The sequence below is a fragment of the Rhinoderma darwinii genome, chromosome 7 (assembly GCF_050947455.1).
Source record: "Rhinoderma darwinii isolate aRhiDar2 chromosome 7, aRhiDar2.hap1, whole genome shotgun sequence".
Taxonomy (NCBI): domain Eukaryota; kingdom Metazoa; phylum Chordata; class Amphibia; order Anura; family Rhinodermatidae; genus Rhinoderma; species Rhinoderma darwinii.
In genome coordinates this window covers 23,784,441-23,804,183 of record NC_134693.1, presented here as the reverse complement: position 1 = coordinate 23,804,183, position 19,743 = coordinate 23,784,441, and the positions used below count along the sequence as shown (strand labels likewise).

General features: G+C 41.5%; 2 protein-coding genes across 4 annotated transcripts in view; both read left to right on the top strand.

Moving 5' to 3' along the window:
- The window catches only part of AGBL4 (AGBL carboxypeptidase 4), a 1,201,113-nt gene that overhangs the window by 787,231 nt on the left and 394,139 nt on the right, over positions 1-19,743 (top strand). The window lies entirely within an intron of this gene.
- Positions 1-19,743, top strand: part of BEND5 (BEN domain containing 5) — a 41,362-nt gene that overhangs the window by 5,583 nt on the left and 16,036 nt on the right. Inside the window, exon 3 of the mRNA XM_075832970.1 lies at positions 13,561-13,945. Coding sequence (XP_075689085.1) covers positions 13,561-13,945 — 385 coding nt within the window. The remainder of the gene's footprint in view (positions 1-13,560; positions 13,946-19,743) is intronic.

The window sequence follows — 19,743 nt, the reverse complement described above, 5'->3', positions numbered from 1 at the left end:
CGCTCACCCGAGCACTTCTGCCACTTTGTTCTAGCGATTGGTGGGGGTCTCAGTGCTCGGACCCCCACTGATCAAAACTTCTGACATGTCACTATGACATGTCAAAAGTTTTATAAAAGTTTAGTTACCCTATAAGTAAGCCATGTGTGACCACAATCTTCTAGGGAATCGTATGACATATGTCTGCTGCATCAGTGTGGTTTTCATGTGTCATCCCTTTTTTGTTGTCCGGGTTCCTCCTCTACAAACACTTCCTAGTTTCACTTTTTCTTTTCTTCCTGCATTTCTTTTCCAACTGTTGCGTGCAAAAATTTTTTTTTCTTCTTCAAAAACGGACTAGGACATACTGTAAATATCTCACAATGGACACACGCTCCGTGAAAAAACACGCATGTGTTAATAGCCTCATTGAATTGCATGGGTCTGTGTGCTGTCTGTGGATAAAACGTACAGCACGCTGATGAGAAACACGCTCGTGGGAATAAGGCCTACCTAATAGAATAAGGTCCTGTGCAGGGATCGCCCTTCTAATAGGACATAAGGACAGGGTGGCCCTGCGCTGACTACCCCTTTAATAGATGGGAATGGTGGGTCCTTTGTCTAGTAGTAAAGGAGAAATACCTATAGACATATATACAGACATGGTATAACGGTTCTCACCGGTTTGTTCGTCGATCCTCGGTATCGTCTGGGAGAAGGTGCTTGGAACCCAGGCAACGCTTGGCGCAGCGGGTAGAGGCGGTCGGATGGATAGGCAGTAGTCAGGACAGGCAGCAGACGTCGTAACGGGTATGGCAGCAATAGGTCAAGGCAGGCGTCGTAACGGGTATGGATAGCAATAGGTCAAGGCAGGCGGCAGACAAGGATAGTCAAGTTCAGGCACAGGTCAGTAACGGGAAATCCAGACAAAAGGCAGAAGGGACGGAAACAGGGAACCAGGGCAAAGGGAAACTCACGGGGAACTTTGTTGAACAAGCATGGATGCAAGGAAGGAGGAACCTTAAAGACAGGAGGAGTCAGCGCGCGCGCCCCCTAGTGACTGCAGCCGCACATCGTGGATGACGGCCGCGGAGGGAGGTAAAGGAAAAAACTCACCTGACGCCGTCCAGGGCCAGCAGAGCGTTTAACAAATCTCATCCACACGCTGCGTAAATGATAAGCGGATAAATCGCTCAGAAATTGACCTGCGGTGCTTTTTTTTTTAATCCGCAGCATGTCAATCGTATTTGCAAACTCGCTGCTTATTTGTTTAATGGGAGGTAAAACCTGCAACAACTAGCAGATGTTGCGATTTTTGCGTCAAAAAAGCTGCACTTCCGCCGCAAAAATCGCAAGTCAGAATTTTTTTTTCAATCTTATACTTACCCAGAATTCTGTGCTTCTTTATCCAGGCTGGCCTCCTGGGATGATGTTTCATCCCATGGGACCGCTGCAGCCAATTGTAATGAAACGTCACCCCAGGAAGCCGGGCTGCGGGACGGCAGAGTGACGCGTCACCATGTCTATGGGTAAGTATGAACCGTTTATTTTTTTTATGTGCAGTTTTCCACAGCGGACATTCCGCCCGAAAAATTCCCTACGGTGACCAGGGCGGATACGCTGTGTGCTTTTACGCATCGTATCCGCCCTGTGTGAACATAGCCTAAGACAGAACCACTGCTACAGATCAGTTGTTAATATTTTGTCACCTTTTTTGTCTTATCAATTGCCCCGTGACTGTTTAGGGGTTAAATACCTTCTGCGTTTGGTGACATTCATTGTGCTAAAATTAGGAAAAAGAAGATGTGAAGTAATCAAGTGTCAGAGCTGTATCCTGAAATCTTTATTAGCCCGTATTTCACACTGTTGTACAACTGCCAGAGAGAAGGTTAATGATGTATTGAAGCTGAACATCTCTGAACCTTGATTACTGCCACATAAAGTATTGCTTTAACTAATTATGTCTTAATGAAGCAGGATTTTTTGTTCTGTTTTACTTAAATAGAACTTGCGATCGCTGATTTCTCTTTTGCTAAACTTTGGTACGAGGCTGATGTCAGTGTCTCCATTATTTCCCCTTCGTTGCTCGCTGCTGAGTCTTGGGCTCCGTTCACACCACAGAATACTTGTAAGTAATACAGAGCATGCAGAAGGCTGACACATAATACGCTGCTCAGTGGCCTTTCTAATAAGCCGCCTGTAGAAGGAAAGCAGCAGGAAATTTTAAGATCTGGTCGGCAGAGAGAGAGTTAACGCCATAGGGGTGAGGCAGCCCCAGGAGTCTAGGACCTAAAACATAGGGTCAGAAGTGATGTTCTAAAAAAAAAAAAGCGTACATTGGCAGCATTTCCTTGCAGAAAGAACAGAGCCTATTGCTTTCCTTAACCCTTTCAAGACCAAGCTCATTTTGGCCTTCAGGACCAGCCCCATATTTTCAAATCTGACATGTGTTAGTTTATGTGGTAATATCCGGAATGCTTTTGCCTATCCATGCGATTCTGAGATTGTTTTCTCGTGACATATTGTACTTTATATTAGTGGAAAAATGTTTTCAATAAATTCATTGCTTATTTGTGAAAAACACCAAAATTTAGAGAAAATGTGCAAAAATTATGATTTTTCTAATTTTAAATGTATCTGCTTGTAAAACAGATAGTAACTATTTTGTGTGGTATACTATTTCACATATTCCATATGTTTACTTTATATTTGCATCGTTTTTTAAACATTATTTTATTTTTCTAGGACTTTACAAGGCTTAGTACTTTACCAGCAATTTCTCAAATTTTCAAGAAAATTTCAAAAGGCGATTTTTACAGGGACCAGTTTAGTTCTAAAGCGGCTTTGAGGGCCTTATGTACTAGATAGACCACATTAATCACCCCATATTAAAAACTGCACCCCTCAAAGTACTCAAAACAGCATTCAGAAAGTTTCTTAACCCTTTTAGGCATTTCACAGGAATTAAAGCAATGTAGAGGGGAAATTGCCAAATTGTATTTTTTTTGCTGCAATTCATTTGTAATACAATTTTTCTGTAACACCGAAGGTTTTACCAGAGAAACGCAACACAATATTTATTGCCCAGATTCTGCAGTTTTTAGAAATATCCTACATGTGGCCCTAGTGTGGTAATGGACTGAAGTACCGGCCTCAAGCAAAGGAGCACCTAGAGGATTTTGTGGCCTCCTTTTTTTAGAATATATTTTAGGCACCATGTCGGGTTTGAAGAGGTCTTGTAGTGCCAAAACAGTGGAAATCCCCCAAAAGTGACACGGTTTTGGAAACTGCACCCCTCAAGGAATTTATCTAGGGGTATAGTTAGCATCTTGACCCCACAGGTCTTCTGCTATATTTATTTGAGTTTGCCTGTGAAAGTGAAAATCTACTTTTTTTCTGAAAAAATATAAAAAAAAAAGATTTGCAAGGAATAAAGAATAAAAAGCACCCCAAAACTTGTAAAGCTACTTCTCCCGATTACAGCAATACCCAATATGTGGAACTAAACTGCTGTTTGGACCCACGGCAGAGCTCAGAAGGGAAGGAGCGCCATTTGGATTTTGAAGCGCAGATTTTGCTGGATTGGTTTTCAGTGCCATGTCGCGTTTGCAACGCCCTGGAGGGAGCAGAATGGTGGAAACTCCCCAAAAGTGACCCCATTTTGAAGACCACACCACTCAAGAAATTTTTCTAGGGGTATATTTAGCATTTTGACCCCACAGTTTTTTTGCTGAATTTAGTGGAATTAGGCCGTGAAAATGAAAATCTACTTTTTTCTGAAAAAACATAGAAATGTTAAATTTTTAGAATCAATAAAGGAGAAAAAACACCCCAAAATTTGTAAAGCAATTTGTCCTGATTACAGCAATACGCCATATGTGGAAATAAACTGCTGTTTGGACCCACGGCAAGACTCAGAAGGGAAGGAACAATATTTGGCTTTTGGAGCTCAAATTTAGCTGGAATGGTTTTCGGGTGTCATGTCGCATTTGCAAAGCCCCTGAGGTACCAAAACAGTGGAAACCTCCCAAAAGTCCCTTTAGGGGACTGGAACGAGCGATCATTAGGTCGCTGGTACAATACACTGCAGTACTCATATATTGCAGTATAATATCATTTTTACAGGCTCCTGTAACAGCGCGATCGCTGTTCCTGTCCATTAGTCCCGGGTGTCAGCTGTAATACACAGCGGACGCCTGCAGAATATGGCGCGGGCGCAGCGCATGAGCCCGCTCCATATATAACCCCCCGCACCACGACATGCTATTAAGTCGTGGTGTGCGAAGGCGTTAATGCGCAGCGGATGGTGCAAAGTGAAAATTAAAATTTTCCACTGATATGCCATTTTAACGCACAATATGTTGTGCCCAGTTTGTGCCACTGAAGACAAATACCTCATACAATGCTGAGCGGGTTCTCCCGGATATAAAATATCATATATGTGAACGTAAGCTGGTGTTTGGGCACGCTGTGGGGCTCAGAAGGGAGGGAGCGCCATTTGGCTTTTGGAGCGCAGAGTTTGCTTGGTAACTGTTCTGTTTGGGGTTTTGCTGGTATTTCAGTTTATGATGTGGGGCTATGTGTAAATTGGGCAGAGTACATCAGGACATAATAAGAGGGTATAATAATTCGGTAAATAAATAATAATCCGCAGATATGTGGCCAATGTCGCACTGATAAATGGCGCCCGATCTTATCCGCTTTTGGAACGCTCTGCACAATTTCTGTCGCTATATTCTGAGAGCCAGAACTTTTTTTATTTTTTCTTCACCGGAGCCGTGCGAGGGCTTATTTGTTGCGGGACAATCTGTAGTTTTTATTGGTACCATTTTAGGGTACATGTAATTTTTTTATCACTTTTTATTAGATTTTTTTGGCAAGCAAAGTGACAAAAAAACAAATTCTGACAATGTTTTTTGTCTTTTTTTTTTTACACTTTTCACCGTGCGCTATAAATAACATTTTATTTTATTCTGCGGGTCGATACGATTATGGCGATACCAGATGTATATAGTTTTTTTATGTTTTGCAGCGTTTGCGCAATAAAATCACTTTTCAATAAAATTATTTATTTTTTGTGTCACCATATTCTGAGAGCCATAACTTTTTTATTTTTCAGTCAAAAAAGCGGTGTAAGGGCTTGTTTTTTGCGGGACTGGTTGTCGTTTTTATTGGTACTATTTTAGGGTACATGCGACTTTTTGATCACTTTTTATTCTATATTTTTGGAGGGTTGATGACCAAAAAAATAGTGATTCTGACATTGTTTTTTTAATTATTTTTTTTTGCGCTGTTCACCGTGCGGGAAAAATAATATTATAGTTTTATAGTTTGGGTCGTTACGAACGCGGTGATACCAAATATGTGTACTTTTTTTTAACATTTTCATTTTTTTCCTATAATAAATGACTTATTATAGGAAAAAAAGCATTTTTGGTTTTTGTAACTTTTATAACTTGTTTTTACACTTTTATAAAACATTTTTATTACTTTATTTTTTACTTTTTACTTGTTTTACTTGAAGACTGGCAGCACTGATCGCTGCTATAATACATTACACTACCTAGGTAGTGTAACGTATTATAAACTGACAGTGTGACGCTGAGAGTCACACTGACAGGAAGCTTATGAGGACCGGCCTCCGGCTGGTTCTCATAGGCTGCTGTGCATGGCAGACCCGGGGGCCGTTGTGTGGCCCCCGGTTCTGCCTTAAAACCGACTGCAGCACCCGCAATCGGTCCCCGGAAAAGTTTGTTGTAGCAACAAACTTTCCAGTTCGTTGCTACAACAAGCTTTCCCTGCGATCACATGACCGGGACCTGAACCAATTAGTTCCCGGTCATGTATCCGGGACCAGAGGCAGGGGTTAACAGCGCGATCCGGGTGTCAGCGCTACTCTGAGACACCCGGATCGTGCTTTTAACACCCACCGTGAATTCCGACGTGAATGCCGACGTGAATATACAGTGGGCGGTCGGGAAGCGGCTAAAGGAAAAGTATCACCTATATTTTGTTTCCTAATTAAATCCAGATAGTGAAACATAATCTTTTTTTTTTCTAATATGTTTTTTATTTTTTGATTAAAGATTTTATTATTCAATTTTTTGTACATGAAGATGGGGCGGCCATCTGGTCTGAGGTGCTATTAACAACATTTGGAGATATGCTTTACAGCAGCCACATGGACCATAGGGTATCCATTGACTTCTATAAGGCATCTAGACTTCTAGTCATGCTCTTTGACCTGTGCAGTTGTCATTGTGCAGGAAAGGCGAGTTGGGGAGCTGTGTCCATCACCTAATGTCAATGATGGATCCTGTGTTATCTATATATGTGTTACCGGTCAGTGTAATCCTACCTGTGATGATCATGAGATGACTGCTGAGAAGTGATCTCTACAGGATAGAAAGGGTCAGTTTATTATGAATGGTGGATCCTGTGTTATCTATATATATATATATATATATATATATATATATAGGTGTTATCTGTCAGTGTAATCCTGCCTGTGATGATCATGAGATGACTGCTGAGAAGTGATCTCTACAGGATAGAAAGGGTCCGTTTATTATGAATGGTGGATCCTGTGTTATATATATATATATATATATATATATATATATATATATATAGGTGTTATCTGTCAGTGTAATCCTGCCCGTGATGATAATGAGATGACTGCTGAGAAGTGATCTCTACAGAACAGGAAGGGTCAGCCTATTATGAATAGTGGATCCTGTGTTATTAATATATAGGTGTTACCTGTCAGTGTAATCCTGCCTGTGATGACAATGAGATGACTCCTGAGAAGCGATCTATACAGAACAGGAAGGGTCAGTCTATTTTAAATGGTGGATCCGGTGTTATCTATATATAGGTGTTACCTGTCAGTATAATCCTGCCTGTAATGAAAATGAGATGACTGCTGAGAAGTGATTTCTACAGAACAGAAAGGGTCAGTCTATTGAGAGGCTCAGTGGCCAGTGTCATAACTGTAAGATTTTAAGATTATTTTTTTTAAATAGATAATGACATAGAAAATAAAATAAATAATCACCAAAAATTCTTAAATATGTTTAACATAAAAACTTGATTTAAACTATAGGCCATTTTCTGATGACCCATTCCCTTTAAGCTCCTCATACTTTGCTCAGTTCACATTGATTTGAAATGTATCCACATATGTAGATATAGTTTACATGTTAGATACTGTGTACATACAGTGATACATTTCACGTCAAAGTCAACTGAGCAAAAGTTTGATGGGATAAAGGAAAGTAATGGGACATTTCCCCCAAAATCAGAAATCCACCAGTAAATACATTTCCTTCTGTTCAGCTGTTTCTTGGATCTTGTTTCTGGGAAGGCTAGGTGAACCCAATATGACTGTATGACTGGCATTACAGCTCTCAGGGATTGTCACTAGTAGAAATGAGCAAATCAGTGAATATTCACCATGACAAATGACTTGGCTCCCGTCAAGACCAGCTTTTCCCTGCTCCCATATTTCTTCATTCCTAGGAAAATTTGGCATTTCGGACCCTAAAAAAGCTGGGTAATTGCCTCTGTGGAATACGTAATAGTCGTCATGTTTGGTAGTCACCCAGCTTACCCATATGGTTGAAGATAGAATCTAAAATTCTCCTTTATAATCTATGCCAGTAAGGAATAACAGCAGTAGCCTCCAGTTAATGCTTGTGGTGACTTCCATCCGTAAGTATACACTATAGTGTAGTCATCGGAGTAGTATACAGTTAGTCATGCCCATGTGTATCTTCACTGGGTGTTAGCTTTTAAAATCTCATTACAGCAAAAGAAGTCATTGTCATCTTGACTATCCTAGAGGAGATTACAGCTGCAGAGCTATCATGGCTTCACTTCTTTACCATAAAATCTTTTTATTGTACATCTCTATTGATGCTGTAGGACCATTAACCAAATACATCTGCCTTTCTTACTAGGCGAAAATTTCCACTTGATTATCCTTTTACTTCTCATTCCTCTATTACTTCCTGGCATCTTTCATTCTGCTTTAATATGTAGTTGTACCGAACCGGACTTATACTTCCCATTGTAGGCTCTCCGTTTACTACAGGACACATTGGGATAAGAGATGCAATATGGGATCAGACTGTAATAATCTAACTAAGTTTAAAATATATTTGACGGTCTAGCTCTTACTTTTTTCTTTGTAAAAGCTGCTTGTGCAAAGTAGAGATCTTCTGATTATCAGATGCTATCAAGTGTATCTCTCTATACAGAGTCTGATATAATGATAAGGCAAGCAGTGATGTCATATAATAATAAAGCAGGCGTTGAGGTCAAATAATGATAAAGCAGGCAGTGATGTCATATAATAATAAAGCAGGCGTTGAGGTCAAATAATGATAAAGCAGGCAGTGATGTCATATAATGATAAAGCAGGCAGTGATGTCATATAATGTTAAAGCAGGCAGTGATGTTATATTATGAAAAAGCAGGCAATGATGTCATATAATGTTAAAGCAGGCAGTGATGTCATATAATGATAAAGCAGGCGTTGAGGTCAAATAATGATAAAGCAGGCAGTAATGTCATATAATGCTAAATCAGGCAGTGATTTCATATAATACTAAAAGAAGGCAGTGATGTTATATAATAGTAAATAAGGCAGTGATGTCCTATAATGATAAAGCAGTCCATGATGTCATATAATGAAAAAGCAGGCAGTGATATATAACAATAAAGCAGTCAGTGATGTAATATAATGATCAAGCAGACAGTGATGTCATATAATGATTAAGCAAGCAGTGATGTCATATAATGATAAAGCAGGCAGTGATGTGATATAATGATTAAGCAAGCAGTGATGTCATATAATGATAAAGCAGGCAGTGATGTCATATAATGATAAAGCAGGCAGTGATGTCATATAATGATAAAGCAGGCAGTGATGTCATATAATGATAAAGAAGGCAGTGATGTTATATTATAGTAAATAATGCAGTGATGTCATATAATGATAAGGCAGGCAGTGATGTTATATAATAGTAAATAAGGCAGTGATGTCATATAATGATAAAGCAGGCAGTGATGTTATATAATGATTAAGCAAGCAGTGATGTCATATAATGATAAAGCAGGCAGTGATGTGATATAATGATAAAGCAGTCAGTGATGTCATATAATGATAAAGCAGTCAGTGATGTCATATAATGATAAAGCAGGCAGTGATGTCATATAATGATAAAGCAGGCAGTGATGTCATATAATGATAAAGAAGGCAGTGATGTTATATTATAGTAAATAATGTAGTGATGTCATATAATGATAAAGCAGGCAGTGATGTTATATAATGATAAAGCAGGCAGTGATGTCATATAATGATAAAGCAGGCAGTGATGTTATATAATGATAAAGCAGGCAGTGATGTCATATAATGATAAAGCAGGCAGTGATGTTATATAATGATAAAGCAGGCAGTGATGTCATATAATGATAAAGCAGGCAGTGATGTTATATAATGATAAAGCAGGCAGTGATGTCATATAATGATAAAGCAGGCAGTGATGTTATATAATGATAAAGCAGGCAGTGATGTCATATAATGATCAAGCAGGCAGTGATGTTATATAATGATCAAGCAGGCAGTGATGTCATATAATGATAAAGAAGGCAGTGATATCATATAATTATAGAGCAATCAGTGAATGTATGCTTTTGATATGACCATGGAATGCTAGTCAGAACAGGTATATACTATGCAGCATATGACTAGTCTACATCTATGAAAGCCATGGCATCACCCAGAAACCGCCTATGATGCTTGGCAATGTATTAGTTTCAAGTTGACATAAAGCACCACATTAGAATACAATCATCATGGTGCCAATATCTGTACTGGATTAAACCCCCCTAAGGGCTCAGGCAAGCGTGTTGTGCCCGGTATAACGTCTGAGTTTCATGGAGTCATAGTACAGCACTTGAAGATTTTTATGGCGCCCCACTGAATTTCTGGATGCCTCAGATTTCATACAATTTTTTTTGTTATATTGGATTCTGTATGAATCCAACAGGAAAAAGTTGCTGCATGCTCCGTCGATGATGTATTAGACAGGTGTTCTCTCCTAAAGGTATTACGGCTGGTGGAGAATATCTCTGCATTACGGCTCTGTATGGAGCATCGTCTGGCAGCATGAGTATCTGCTGCTCTGTAGCACATAACCGCAGGAACTCTGTGTGCCACCGTACAGGCTCTGTCGGTGCATGGTTTTATGTAAATAAATATGGTGTAAAGTTCAACCAACCTGACATAATTGTTGGTACAGTCCCTCACCATTGCCAGCATCTCTGCTTGCTGACAGTGAATGGCAACATTCTCATTTACATTGTTTTAGTAAAATACACTTAACGATATTCATTAACGATCTTATTTTCTGGTTAACAATCATCGTTACGTATATAGGCACCAGGCTGTCTTCTGATTTGGCATCGTCATTATAGGGAGATAATTGATCTACTTGGAAGTGTGGAGTATATTGTCTACAAGGGAGAAGAGTGGTAATAGATAAAAATCCATTATATCCTACGCCTGATCTCTATAGTCACATCTCTTGTTTCTTTGTAATGATGCAAATTTACATCTTACTCCTTGATCTGATTTATCAGTCTACACATATAATACTCATAGCCCCGGGCTGGACAGGTCCCAGGAGCCAACGCACCAAGAAATGTACTTATTTTTCGGATTTCTCTATTGATGTCTTCAGAAGGTCTTATTGTCTGGCTGTCTTCAGAAGTTGTACTATTTGCTACTAAAGTCTGTAGTAACTTGTCCAACCCCCATATAACCATCTTGATATACAGTGGATGTAAAAAGTCTACATGCCCCTGTTAAAATGCCAGCTTTTTGTCATGTCAAAAAAGTTAGTACAGGGTGAATCATTTCAGAACTTTTTCCATCTTTAGTGTGACCCATAATCTGTACAATTACATTGAAAAACAAACTAAAATCAATTGGAGGGGGAAAATAAAAATAATAAAACTACAATAATGTGGTTGCATAAGTGTGAACACCCTCTTATAATTGGGGATGTGGTTGTGTTCAGAATTAGCCAATCACATTTAAACTCATGTTCAATAGTAGTCCGTACACAGCTGCCATTATTTCAAGTGATTCTGAGTTACCCCATATAAAGTTCAACTGTCCTATTAGGATTTTCCTGACATTTTCTTTGTTGCATGTGACAGCAAAAGCCATGGTCCGTAAAGAGCTTACAACACATTAAAGGGAACTAATTGTTGAAAGGCATCAGTCAGGAGAAGGGTACCAAAGAATTTACAAGGCATTAGAAATACCATGGAACACAGTGAAAACGGTCATCAAGAAGTGGATTACATTTGGCACAAAAGTGACATTACCAAGAACTGGACATCCCTCAAAACTTGTTGAAAAAACAAAGAAAAACATCCAAGCCCGGCTATGTTTTGCAAAGACCTACGTCAAGTCTGCCAAAAGCATGTGGGAAAACGTGTTCTGGTCTGATGAGACCAAGGTTGAACTAGTTGGCCATAATTCCAAAAGGTATGTTTGGTGCACATCACCAAAGCCATCACTGCACATCACCAAAAAACACCATACCCATAGTGAAGCATGGTGGAGGCAGCATTATGGAGCATGGTGGAGGAAGCATTATGGAGCATGGTGGAGGCAGAAATATGGAGCATGGTGGAGGCAGCATTATGAAGCATGGTGGAGGCAGCAATATGGAGCATGGTGGAGGCAGCATTATGAAGCATGGTGGAGGCAGCATTAAGAAGCATGGTGGAGGCAGCATTATGGAGCATGGTGGAGGAAACATTATGGAGCATGGTGGAGGCAGCATTATGGAGCATGGTGGAGGCAGCATTATGGAGCATGGTGGAGGCAGCATTATGGAGCATGGTGGAGGCAGCATTATGGAGCATGGTGGAGGCAGCATTATGGAGCTTGGTGGAGGCAGCATTATGGAGCATGGTGGAGGCAGAATTAAGAAGCATGGTGGAGGCAGAATTATGGAGCATGGTGGAGGCAGCATTATGAAGCATGGTGGAGGCAGCATTATGAAGCACGGTGGAGGCAGTATTCTGGAGCACGGTGGAGGCAGTATTATGGAGCACGGTGGAGGCAGTATTATGGAGCACGGTGGAGGCAGTATTATGGAGCACGGTGGAGACAGCATTATGGAGCACGGTGGAGACAGCATTATGGAGCACGGTGGAGACAGCATTATGGAGCACGGTGGAGGCAGCATTATGAAGCACGGCGGAGGCAGCATTATGAAGCACGGGGGAGGCAGCATTATGAAGCACGGGGGAGGCAGCATTATGGAGCACGGTGGAGGCAGCATTATGGAGCACAGTGGAGGCAGTATTATGAGGCACGGTGGAGGCAGTATTATCTGGCACGGTGGAGGCAGCATTATGGAGCACGGTGGAGGCAGCATTATGGAGCACGGTGGAGGCAGCATTATGGAGCACGGTGGAGGCAGCATTATGGAGCACGGTGGAGGCAGCATTATGGAGCACGGTGGAGGCAGCATTATGGAGCACGGTGGAGGCAGCATTATGGAGCACGGTGGAGGCAGCATTATGGAGCACGGTGGAGGCAGCATTATGGAGCACGGTGGAGGCAGCATTATGGAGCACGGTGGAGGCAGCATTATGGAGCACGGTGGAGGCAGCATTATGGAGCACGGTGGAGGCAGCATTATGGAGCACGGTGGAGGCAGCATTATGAAGCACGGTGGAGGCAGCATTATTCTTTGGGGCTGTTTTTCTGCAGCTGGAACTGGGGCTTTAGTCAAGGTGGAGGAAATTATGAACAGTTCCAAATATCGGGCAATATTGGCACAAAACCTGCAGCCTCTGCTAAAAAGCGGAAGATGAAGAGGAAATTCACCTTTCAGCACGACAACCGCCCAAAGCACAGCTCCAAATCGACAAAAGAATGGCTTCACCAGAAGAAGATCAATGTTTCAGAATGGCCCAGCCAGAGCCCAGACCTGAATCCCATTGAAAATCTGTGGGGTGACCTGAAGAGGGCTGTACACAGGAGATGCCCTCGTAATCTGACCGATCTGGAGCGCTTTTGCAAGGAAGAGTGGGCAACAATTGTCAAGTCAAGATTTGCCATTCTGATAGACTTCTACCTAAAAAGACTGAATGCTGTCATAAAGTCAAAGGGTAATTCAACAAAGTATTCTTTTAAGGGTGTGTATATTTATGCAACCACATTATTTTTGTTCTTTGTTTTTCTTTTTCCACCCTAAAAGATTTCAGTTTGTTTTTCAATACAATTATACAGATTATAGGGGACATTAAAGGTGAAAAAAAGTTCTGAAATGATTCATCTTGGACAGATTTCTTGACATGGCAAAAACCTGGCATTTTAACAGGGATGTATAGACTTTTTTTATCCACTGTATGTGTGCTGTATATAGCAAGGTTGGTCAAATAGCAGGTGCCACTTTGTCAACCTTTCTAAATAGTTTCTGCTCACATTCATTTCTGGTAATATTGATGAATAAATATCTTCATTGGCTTCTCTTTCTATTGATTTAGAGATTGGATGGTCGGAAACAAGTAGAAGGAACCCGCAAGAGCATTGAAGCTGTGGTGGCTCGTCTGGAGAAACAGAATAGTGTGACACCGAGTCACAACTCCAGCTGTGAGGACATCTTCCTGGACCCCTGTCAGATGGCAGGGAACATGGACACATTGGATGATCCCTTGATCCCCAGAGTCTTATATGAGGAGCTGCTGAGGAGTTATCAGCAACAACAGGTGGAAATGAGGCACATCCAGCATGAGCTGGAGAGGACTCGGAGGCAGCTGGTTCAGCAGGCCAAAAAACTAAAGGATTACGGGACATTAGTCACAGAAGTCAAGGAACTTCGGATCCTCAACAGAAGACTCCAGGATGTGTTATTGCTCAGACTGGGCAGTGGTAAGTGGTTGAATTGATAACTTATTTTATAAGGCCTTTATAAATTTTTGGCCACAACTTTTATACCCTAAGTGGTCTGTGTTCCCTGGTTGTCAGCGTGCAGGTACCAAATGGTCAAAAGAACATTCAGTAGCCTAATCCTTGGTGGTTCATTGGGCTACTTGTCCGTAGGGGACTTTTATTTGCCCCTTAGCCCCTTGATTTTCCTCTGCCCGTGTTTCCTGTGAATGGTGGTAGGGGGACCTGTAAATCTACCTAGATGTTGGGCCATGCAACATTTTCTTCGTGGAAGATCTGGACCATCCCTTAAAGATCAGACACTTCAGTTAACCATTATCTTGCCTTTATAGAGATGATCTATTGTTAAGACCATGCTTATGTACAGTGAAGGAAATAAGTATTTGATCCCTTGCTGATTTTGTAAGTTTGCCCACTGTCAAAGACATGAACAGTCTAGAATTTTTAGGCTAGGTTCATTTTACCAGTGAGAGATAGATTATATAAAAAAGAAAACAGAAAATCACATTGTCAAAATTATATATATTTATTTGCATTGTGCACAGAGAAATAAGTATTTGATCCCTTTGGCAAACAGGACTTAATACTTGGTGGCAAAACCCTTGTTGGCAAGCACAGCAGTCAGACATTTTTGTAGTTGATGATGAGGTTTGCACACATGTTAGATGGAATTTTGGCCCACTCCTCTTTGCAGATCATCTGTAAATCAAGATTTTGAGGCTGTCGCTTGGCAACTCGGATCTTCAGCTCCCTCCATAAGTTTTCGATGGGATTAAGGTCTGGAGACTGGCTAGGCCACTCCATGACCTTAATGTGCTTCTTTTTGAGCCACTCCTTTGTTGCCTTGGCTGTGTGTTTCGGGTCATTGTCGTGCTGGAAGACCCAGCCACGAGCCATTTTTAAGGTCCTGGTGGAGGGAAGGAGGTTGTCACTCAGGATTTGACGGTACATGGCTTCATCCATTCTCCCATTGATGCGGTGAAGTAGTCCTGTGCCCTTAGCAGAGAAACACCCCCAAAACATAATGTTTCCACCTCCATGCTTGACAGTGGGGACGGTGTTCTTTGGGTCATAGGCAGCATTTCTCTTCCTCCAAACACGGCGAGTTGAGTTAATGCCAAAGAGCTCAATTTTAGTCTCATCTGACCACAGCACCTTCTCCCAATCACTCTCAGAATCATCCAGATGTTCATTTGCAAACTTCAGACGGGCCTGTACATGTGCCTTCTTGAGTAGGGGGACCTTGCGGGCACTGCAGGATTTTAATCCATTACGGCGTAATGTGTTACCAATGGTTTTCTTGGTGACTGTGGTCCCAGCTGCCTTGAGATCATTAACAAGTTCCCCCCGTGTAGTTTTCGGCTGAGCTCTTACCTTCCTCAGGATCAAGGATACCCCACGAGGTGAGATTTTGCATGGAGCCCCAGATCGATGTCGATTGACAGTCATTTTGTATGTCTTCCATTTTCTTACTATTGCACCAACAGTTGTCTCCTTCTCACCCAGCGTCTTATTTATGGTTTTGTAGCCCATTCCAGCCTTGTGCAGGTCTATGATCTTGTCCCTGACATCCTTAGAAAGCTCATTGGTCTTGCCCATGTTGTAGAGGTTAGAGTCAGACTGATTAATTGAGTCTGTGGACAGGAGTCTTTTATACAGGTGACCATGTAAGAGCTGTCTTTAATGCAGGCACCAAGTTGATTTGGAGCGTGTAACTGGTCTGGAGGAGGCTGAACTCTTAATGGTTGGTAGGGGCTCAAATACTTATTTCTCTGTGCACAATGCAAATAAATAGATATAATTTTGACAATGTGATTTTCTGTTTTTTTTATATATATAATCTATCTCTCACTGGTAAAATTAACCTAGCCTAAAAATTCTAGACTGTTCATGTCTTTGACAGTGGGCAAACTTACAAAATCAGCAAGGGATCAAATACTTATTTCCTTCACTGTATGTAAAGCAAGCGTTCTGGTTGTTGTAGCTAACAGTACGTGCTTCTCCTGTGCCAGTTTGAGAAATGTTCCCAATATACCGTAAGTATATCATGCATTATAAAACTTCAGGCCAATGTCACCCGCCTTTTTTCCCGAAGAATGTTAAGAACCATATTATGGCTGTAATACCGGGTCTTCTGCAGTTCCACTGAAACTGAAAAGATCCGGGTATTGCGGCTGTAATTCAGGCGCAAAAATTAGGCTACATTACAGCCTTCTGAAACCAGCCTAATGCAGGGTGGGAAAATATTCCTTCACTGGCAAATGCCCACCTCAGAGCGGTTCTGCTTTATATTGGTGGACAATGAGGATAATGAATTCACCTTAGTTCGTGGTGTCATCCAGATAAAGTTTGAAGTTTTCAAGTTGTAGTTCCCACTTGATCTTTCCTGGATGTGTATTATATCTTTGCATTGTGCCCTCTCTGCTCCCTTTAAATGCACGCTGATTTATCTACATCATATGAAACTTAAACCATTTTAGCAGCCCCTCTTCCCACAATTTATTTCTCTCATTTGGAGCACAGAACGCTCGGTGAAACCAGCAATCTATAAACCGAGTTGAAACCCCGTCGGCTGCTAACAAATCTCTATGTGCTGTCAGTATCTCTGTCCCCGCACAACCTGGAAATCCTGCTGACTTCAGTACATTGCTTCTCTCGTCTCATCGGAGCACAAACGTTGCTTACCTTTTTTTCCCAGAGATAATATGAAATGCTTTATTCCAGTCCTCCGGCTTTCAGGATAAAGGCAAACTGGTGGCTCTGTCCCATGTGCTGCTTGTGATCTATCTATCTATCTATCTATCTATCTATCTATCTATCTATCTATCCATCTATCTATCCATAAATAGGCAGCACTCAAAGGCTTATGGTGAAAACAGAGGGGGCTTTATTGACTAAAGATAAAGTGGCAAACCTCTTTAAGTCTTGACTCGCGGAAGAACAAGGATACAACACTTGGAGTGCCCCTATGCGTGTTAGATGATCCTGACAAAATCAGCGGGTTCGGCTGATCCTGATTTAATGTGTATAACCATCTATATTTAACATTTTAGTATATATGAGATGAGTCCTAGCACTAAGGCTGCCAAGTGAGACTTTCTTGTAACGTAATAGCCGCTGTGATAGAATAACATATACAGAACAAGTTATTGCAGAGCCTCCTAAAAATTATACCCACCTAGATCCTCGCTCAGTAACGTAGCACTGGGAAAAACCTTAACCCCCTTCTGTCCTCATTTCTTTCCCATATTTGTGAGTGCGTCTTGTTACCAGCGGACTCCCTCACCTCCCGCTGACCCGCAGTAGGATTTTCTCTAGTTCTCTTCTGCCATCTCAACGTTTGAAGTCTAACAGAGTATCGTATGGGATGCTTCTTCCATCCTTCCCTGCTCCTAGGTGGTCTCAGAAGAGCTAGCTAAAACATGTATAGAGTACCGAGGTTAGATAAATATCCTTAAACACCCTCAAATTTCAGAGCGATAAGCAAAAAATTCAACTTTTGAAATTAAAGCCGATTTCTTCCACAGGCATCTCAGTACAGAAAACACCCAACTTACAATATTTCTTACTTCTGCACGCTTTCTTCCTTTTCTTGCACAATTTTATCCTGAAGTTGCTGGATTTCTAGTACAATTTGCTATAATTTCTTCTTGCCTGAGTGTGAAGGTCCTAAGACCTTCTATTGAATAGTACAGGGGTGGCCCGCTCATTTGAACCCCAGTTTACCTATCAAATCGTTCTACAAAATAGATGTAACACTGAAAATGCATTGCATTACTGATCGTCTACTGATCCTGAACTATTTGTAACTCAGAGCTGCACTTACAAAGCTGAAAGCTCCTGGCATTCCTTGCTGGCTCAATGATTGCACATAGATTGTGCTACTTATTTGCATTCTCGGGATGTCCTCTTTACACAGGAAAGGGTACATATAATGTAGTTAGAGGTTGTCTCACAATAACAACCTTTTTATAGATCATCCTCTGCTCTGCAAAAATCAAGCCTTCATATAGCTATGTTGCTGTTTTGGCTTTCGGAATGCGGACATGAAAAAACGGAAAAGATTGCTGCGTCATTAAGAGCCAACCTAGGCCACGTCCTTGAGGGGTTGAAGATGAACTTACACAATCCCTTTCTATAGTTCAAAATTAGGCCCTGTTCACACAGTTTTTTTTGCAGGCAGAAAAATCTTCCTCAAATTTCCTTTAATTCAAAAATATAGAAAAAACCTTTGGAGAGCGGCTGTATTGAAGTTCAATGCAATGCAGTCAAATTAGCATGCAAATGGAATCGTAATCACATGTGTGAGGAGAGCCGGGCACCCAGCTCCCCTCCGATCCTCGTTCACTTTAAATATCACTCCCCTGGTCACTCTGTCAGGAATGCAGCAGGCAGAAACATCAACCAAAGTAAAAAGGTGATTTTAATAACATTTGAATATAAAAACAAATAACCGGGTAGGGGAGATGGGAGTAAGGAGAAAGCGGGGATTTAAACGTGCAAGTATATCGCAGTATATCACAGCTAAGGCTCTGTTCACATCTGCGTTGGGGTCCCGTTCTGACATTCCGTCTGAGGTTTCCGTCAGAACCGGACCCTGAGCAGATACCAACTTCCGTTTCCATCACCATTGATTTCAATGGTGACGGAAACCACGGTCATCGGCTCCGTCACCATTAAAATCAATGGTGATGGAAAAGGAAATCTCTTGTTTTCGTCGGTGTCGGTTTGTGTCTGCTCAGGGTCCTGTTCTGACAGAAACCTCAGACGGAACGTCAGAACGGGACTCCAACGCAGATGTGAACAGAGCCTAATGTCTCCTGATGAAGGGGATGCCCCGATACGCGTGGAATGTTTGGCCATTTTTTTTTTGTTTTTATATTCAAATCACCTTTTTACTTTGGTTGATGTTTCTGCCTGCTGCATTCCTGATAGAGTGACCAGGGGAGTGATATTTAAAGTGAACGAGGATCGGAGGGGAGCTGGGTGCCCGACTCTCCTCACACATGTGATTACGATTCCATTTGCATGCAAATTGGACTGCATTCCATTGAACATCAATCCAGCCGCTCTCCAAAGTTTTTTTTTCTATATTTTTGCATTGTTTATACGGAACCTGATAACGAAGGACTCCGGGAGGATTGCAGCGGCTGGGAAATAAGTGAGAGTAAACATACTTCTTTATAAGAAAGGATAATATTATTGTGGCAGGCATCTTTGCGCTCCTTCCATTTTTCTGTTTGTTCTATGTCAAAATTCCTTCAGGAATTTCAAAGGGAGGACAGAGACGGAAACGTGGGAAGAAAGAGCATATCGCTCTTTTTCCCGCGAGTGGTCTTTTCCGCTGACGGGAAAAAACCGCCTCTACCTCCTGTTGAATTCAATGGGAGGCGATTTCTTCCGTTTTTGGCGCGGTACCGATGTGGTTTCCGCGTCAAAAACAACGCCAATGAACTCTGTGTGAACGAGGCCTAAGTAGAGATAATAGAGGAAGGTCCCCCGTTCTATACCCCCATCTATGAGCCGCAGCAGAGGGCTTGCTCTCTTCAATGGAATTGAATACTTAGCAGACTCTACCTATAGGTGGCACTAGAGAGATGGCTTTCTTCCTTCCGGAGGAGCTAATTTTCCCAGGGAGCATTGCAAGCAGATCCAGTACCATTATTGGACATGGCGGGATGCCTTACATCCTATTGAATGACCAAAAAAAAGTAATAGCGCATTGGAAATAAACGGCATAGACTTTAATCATTGGATTCTCATGAGAAGGATCAGTGATA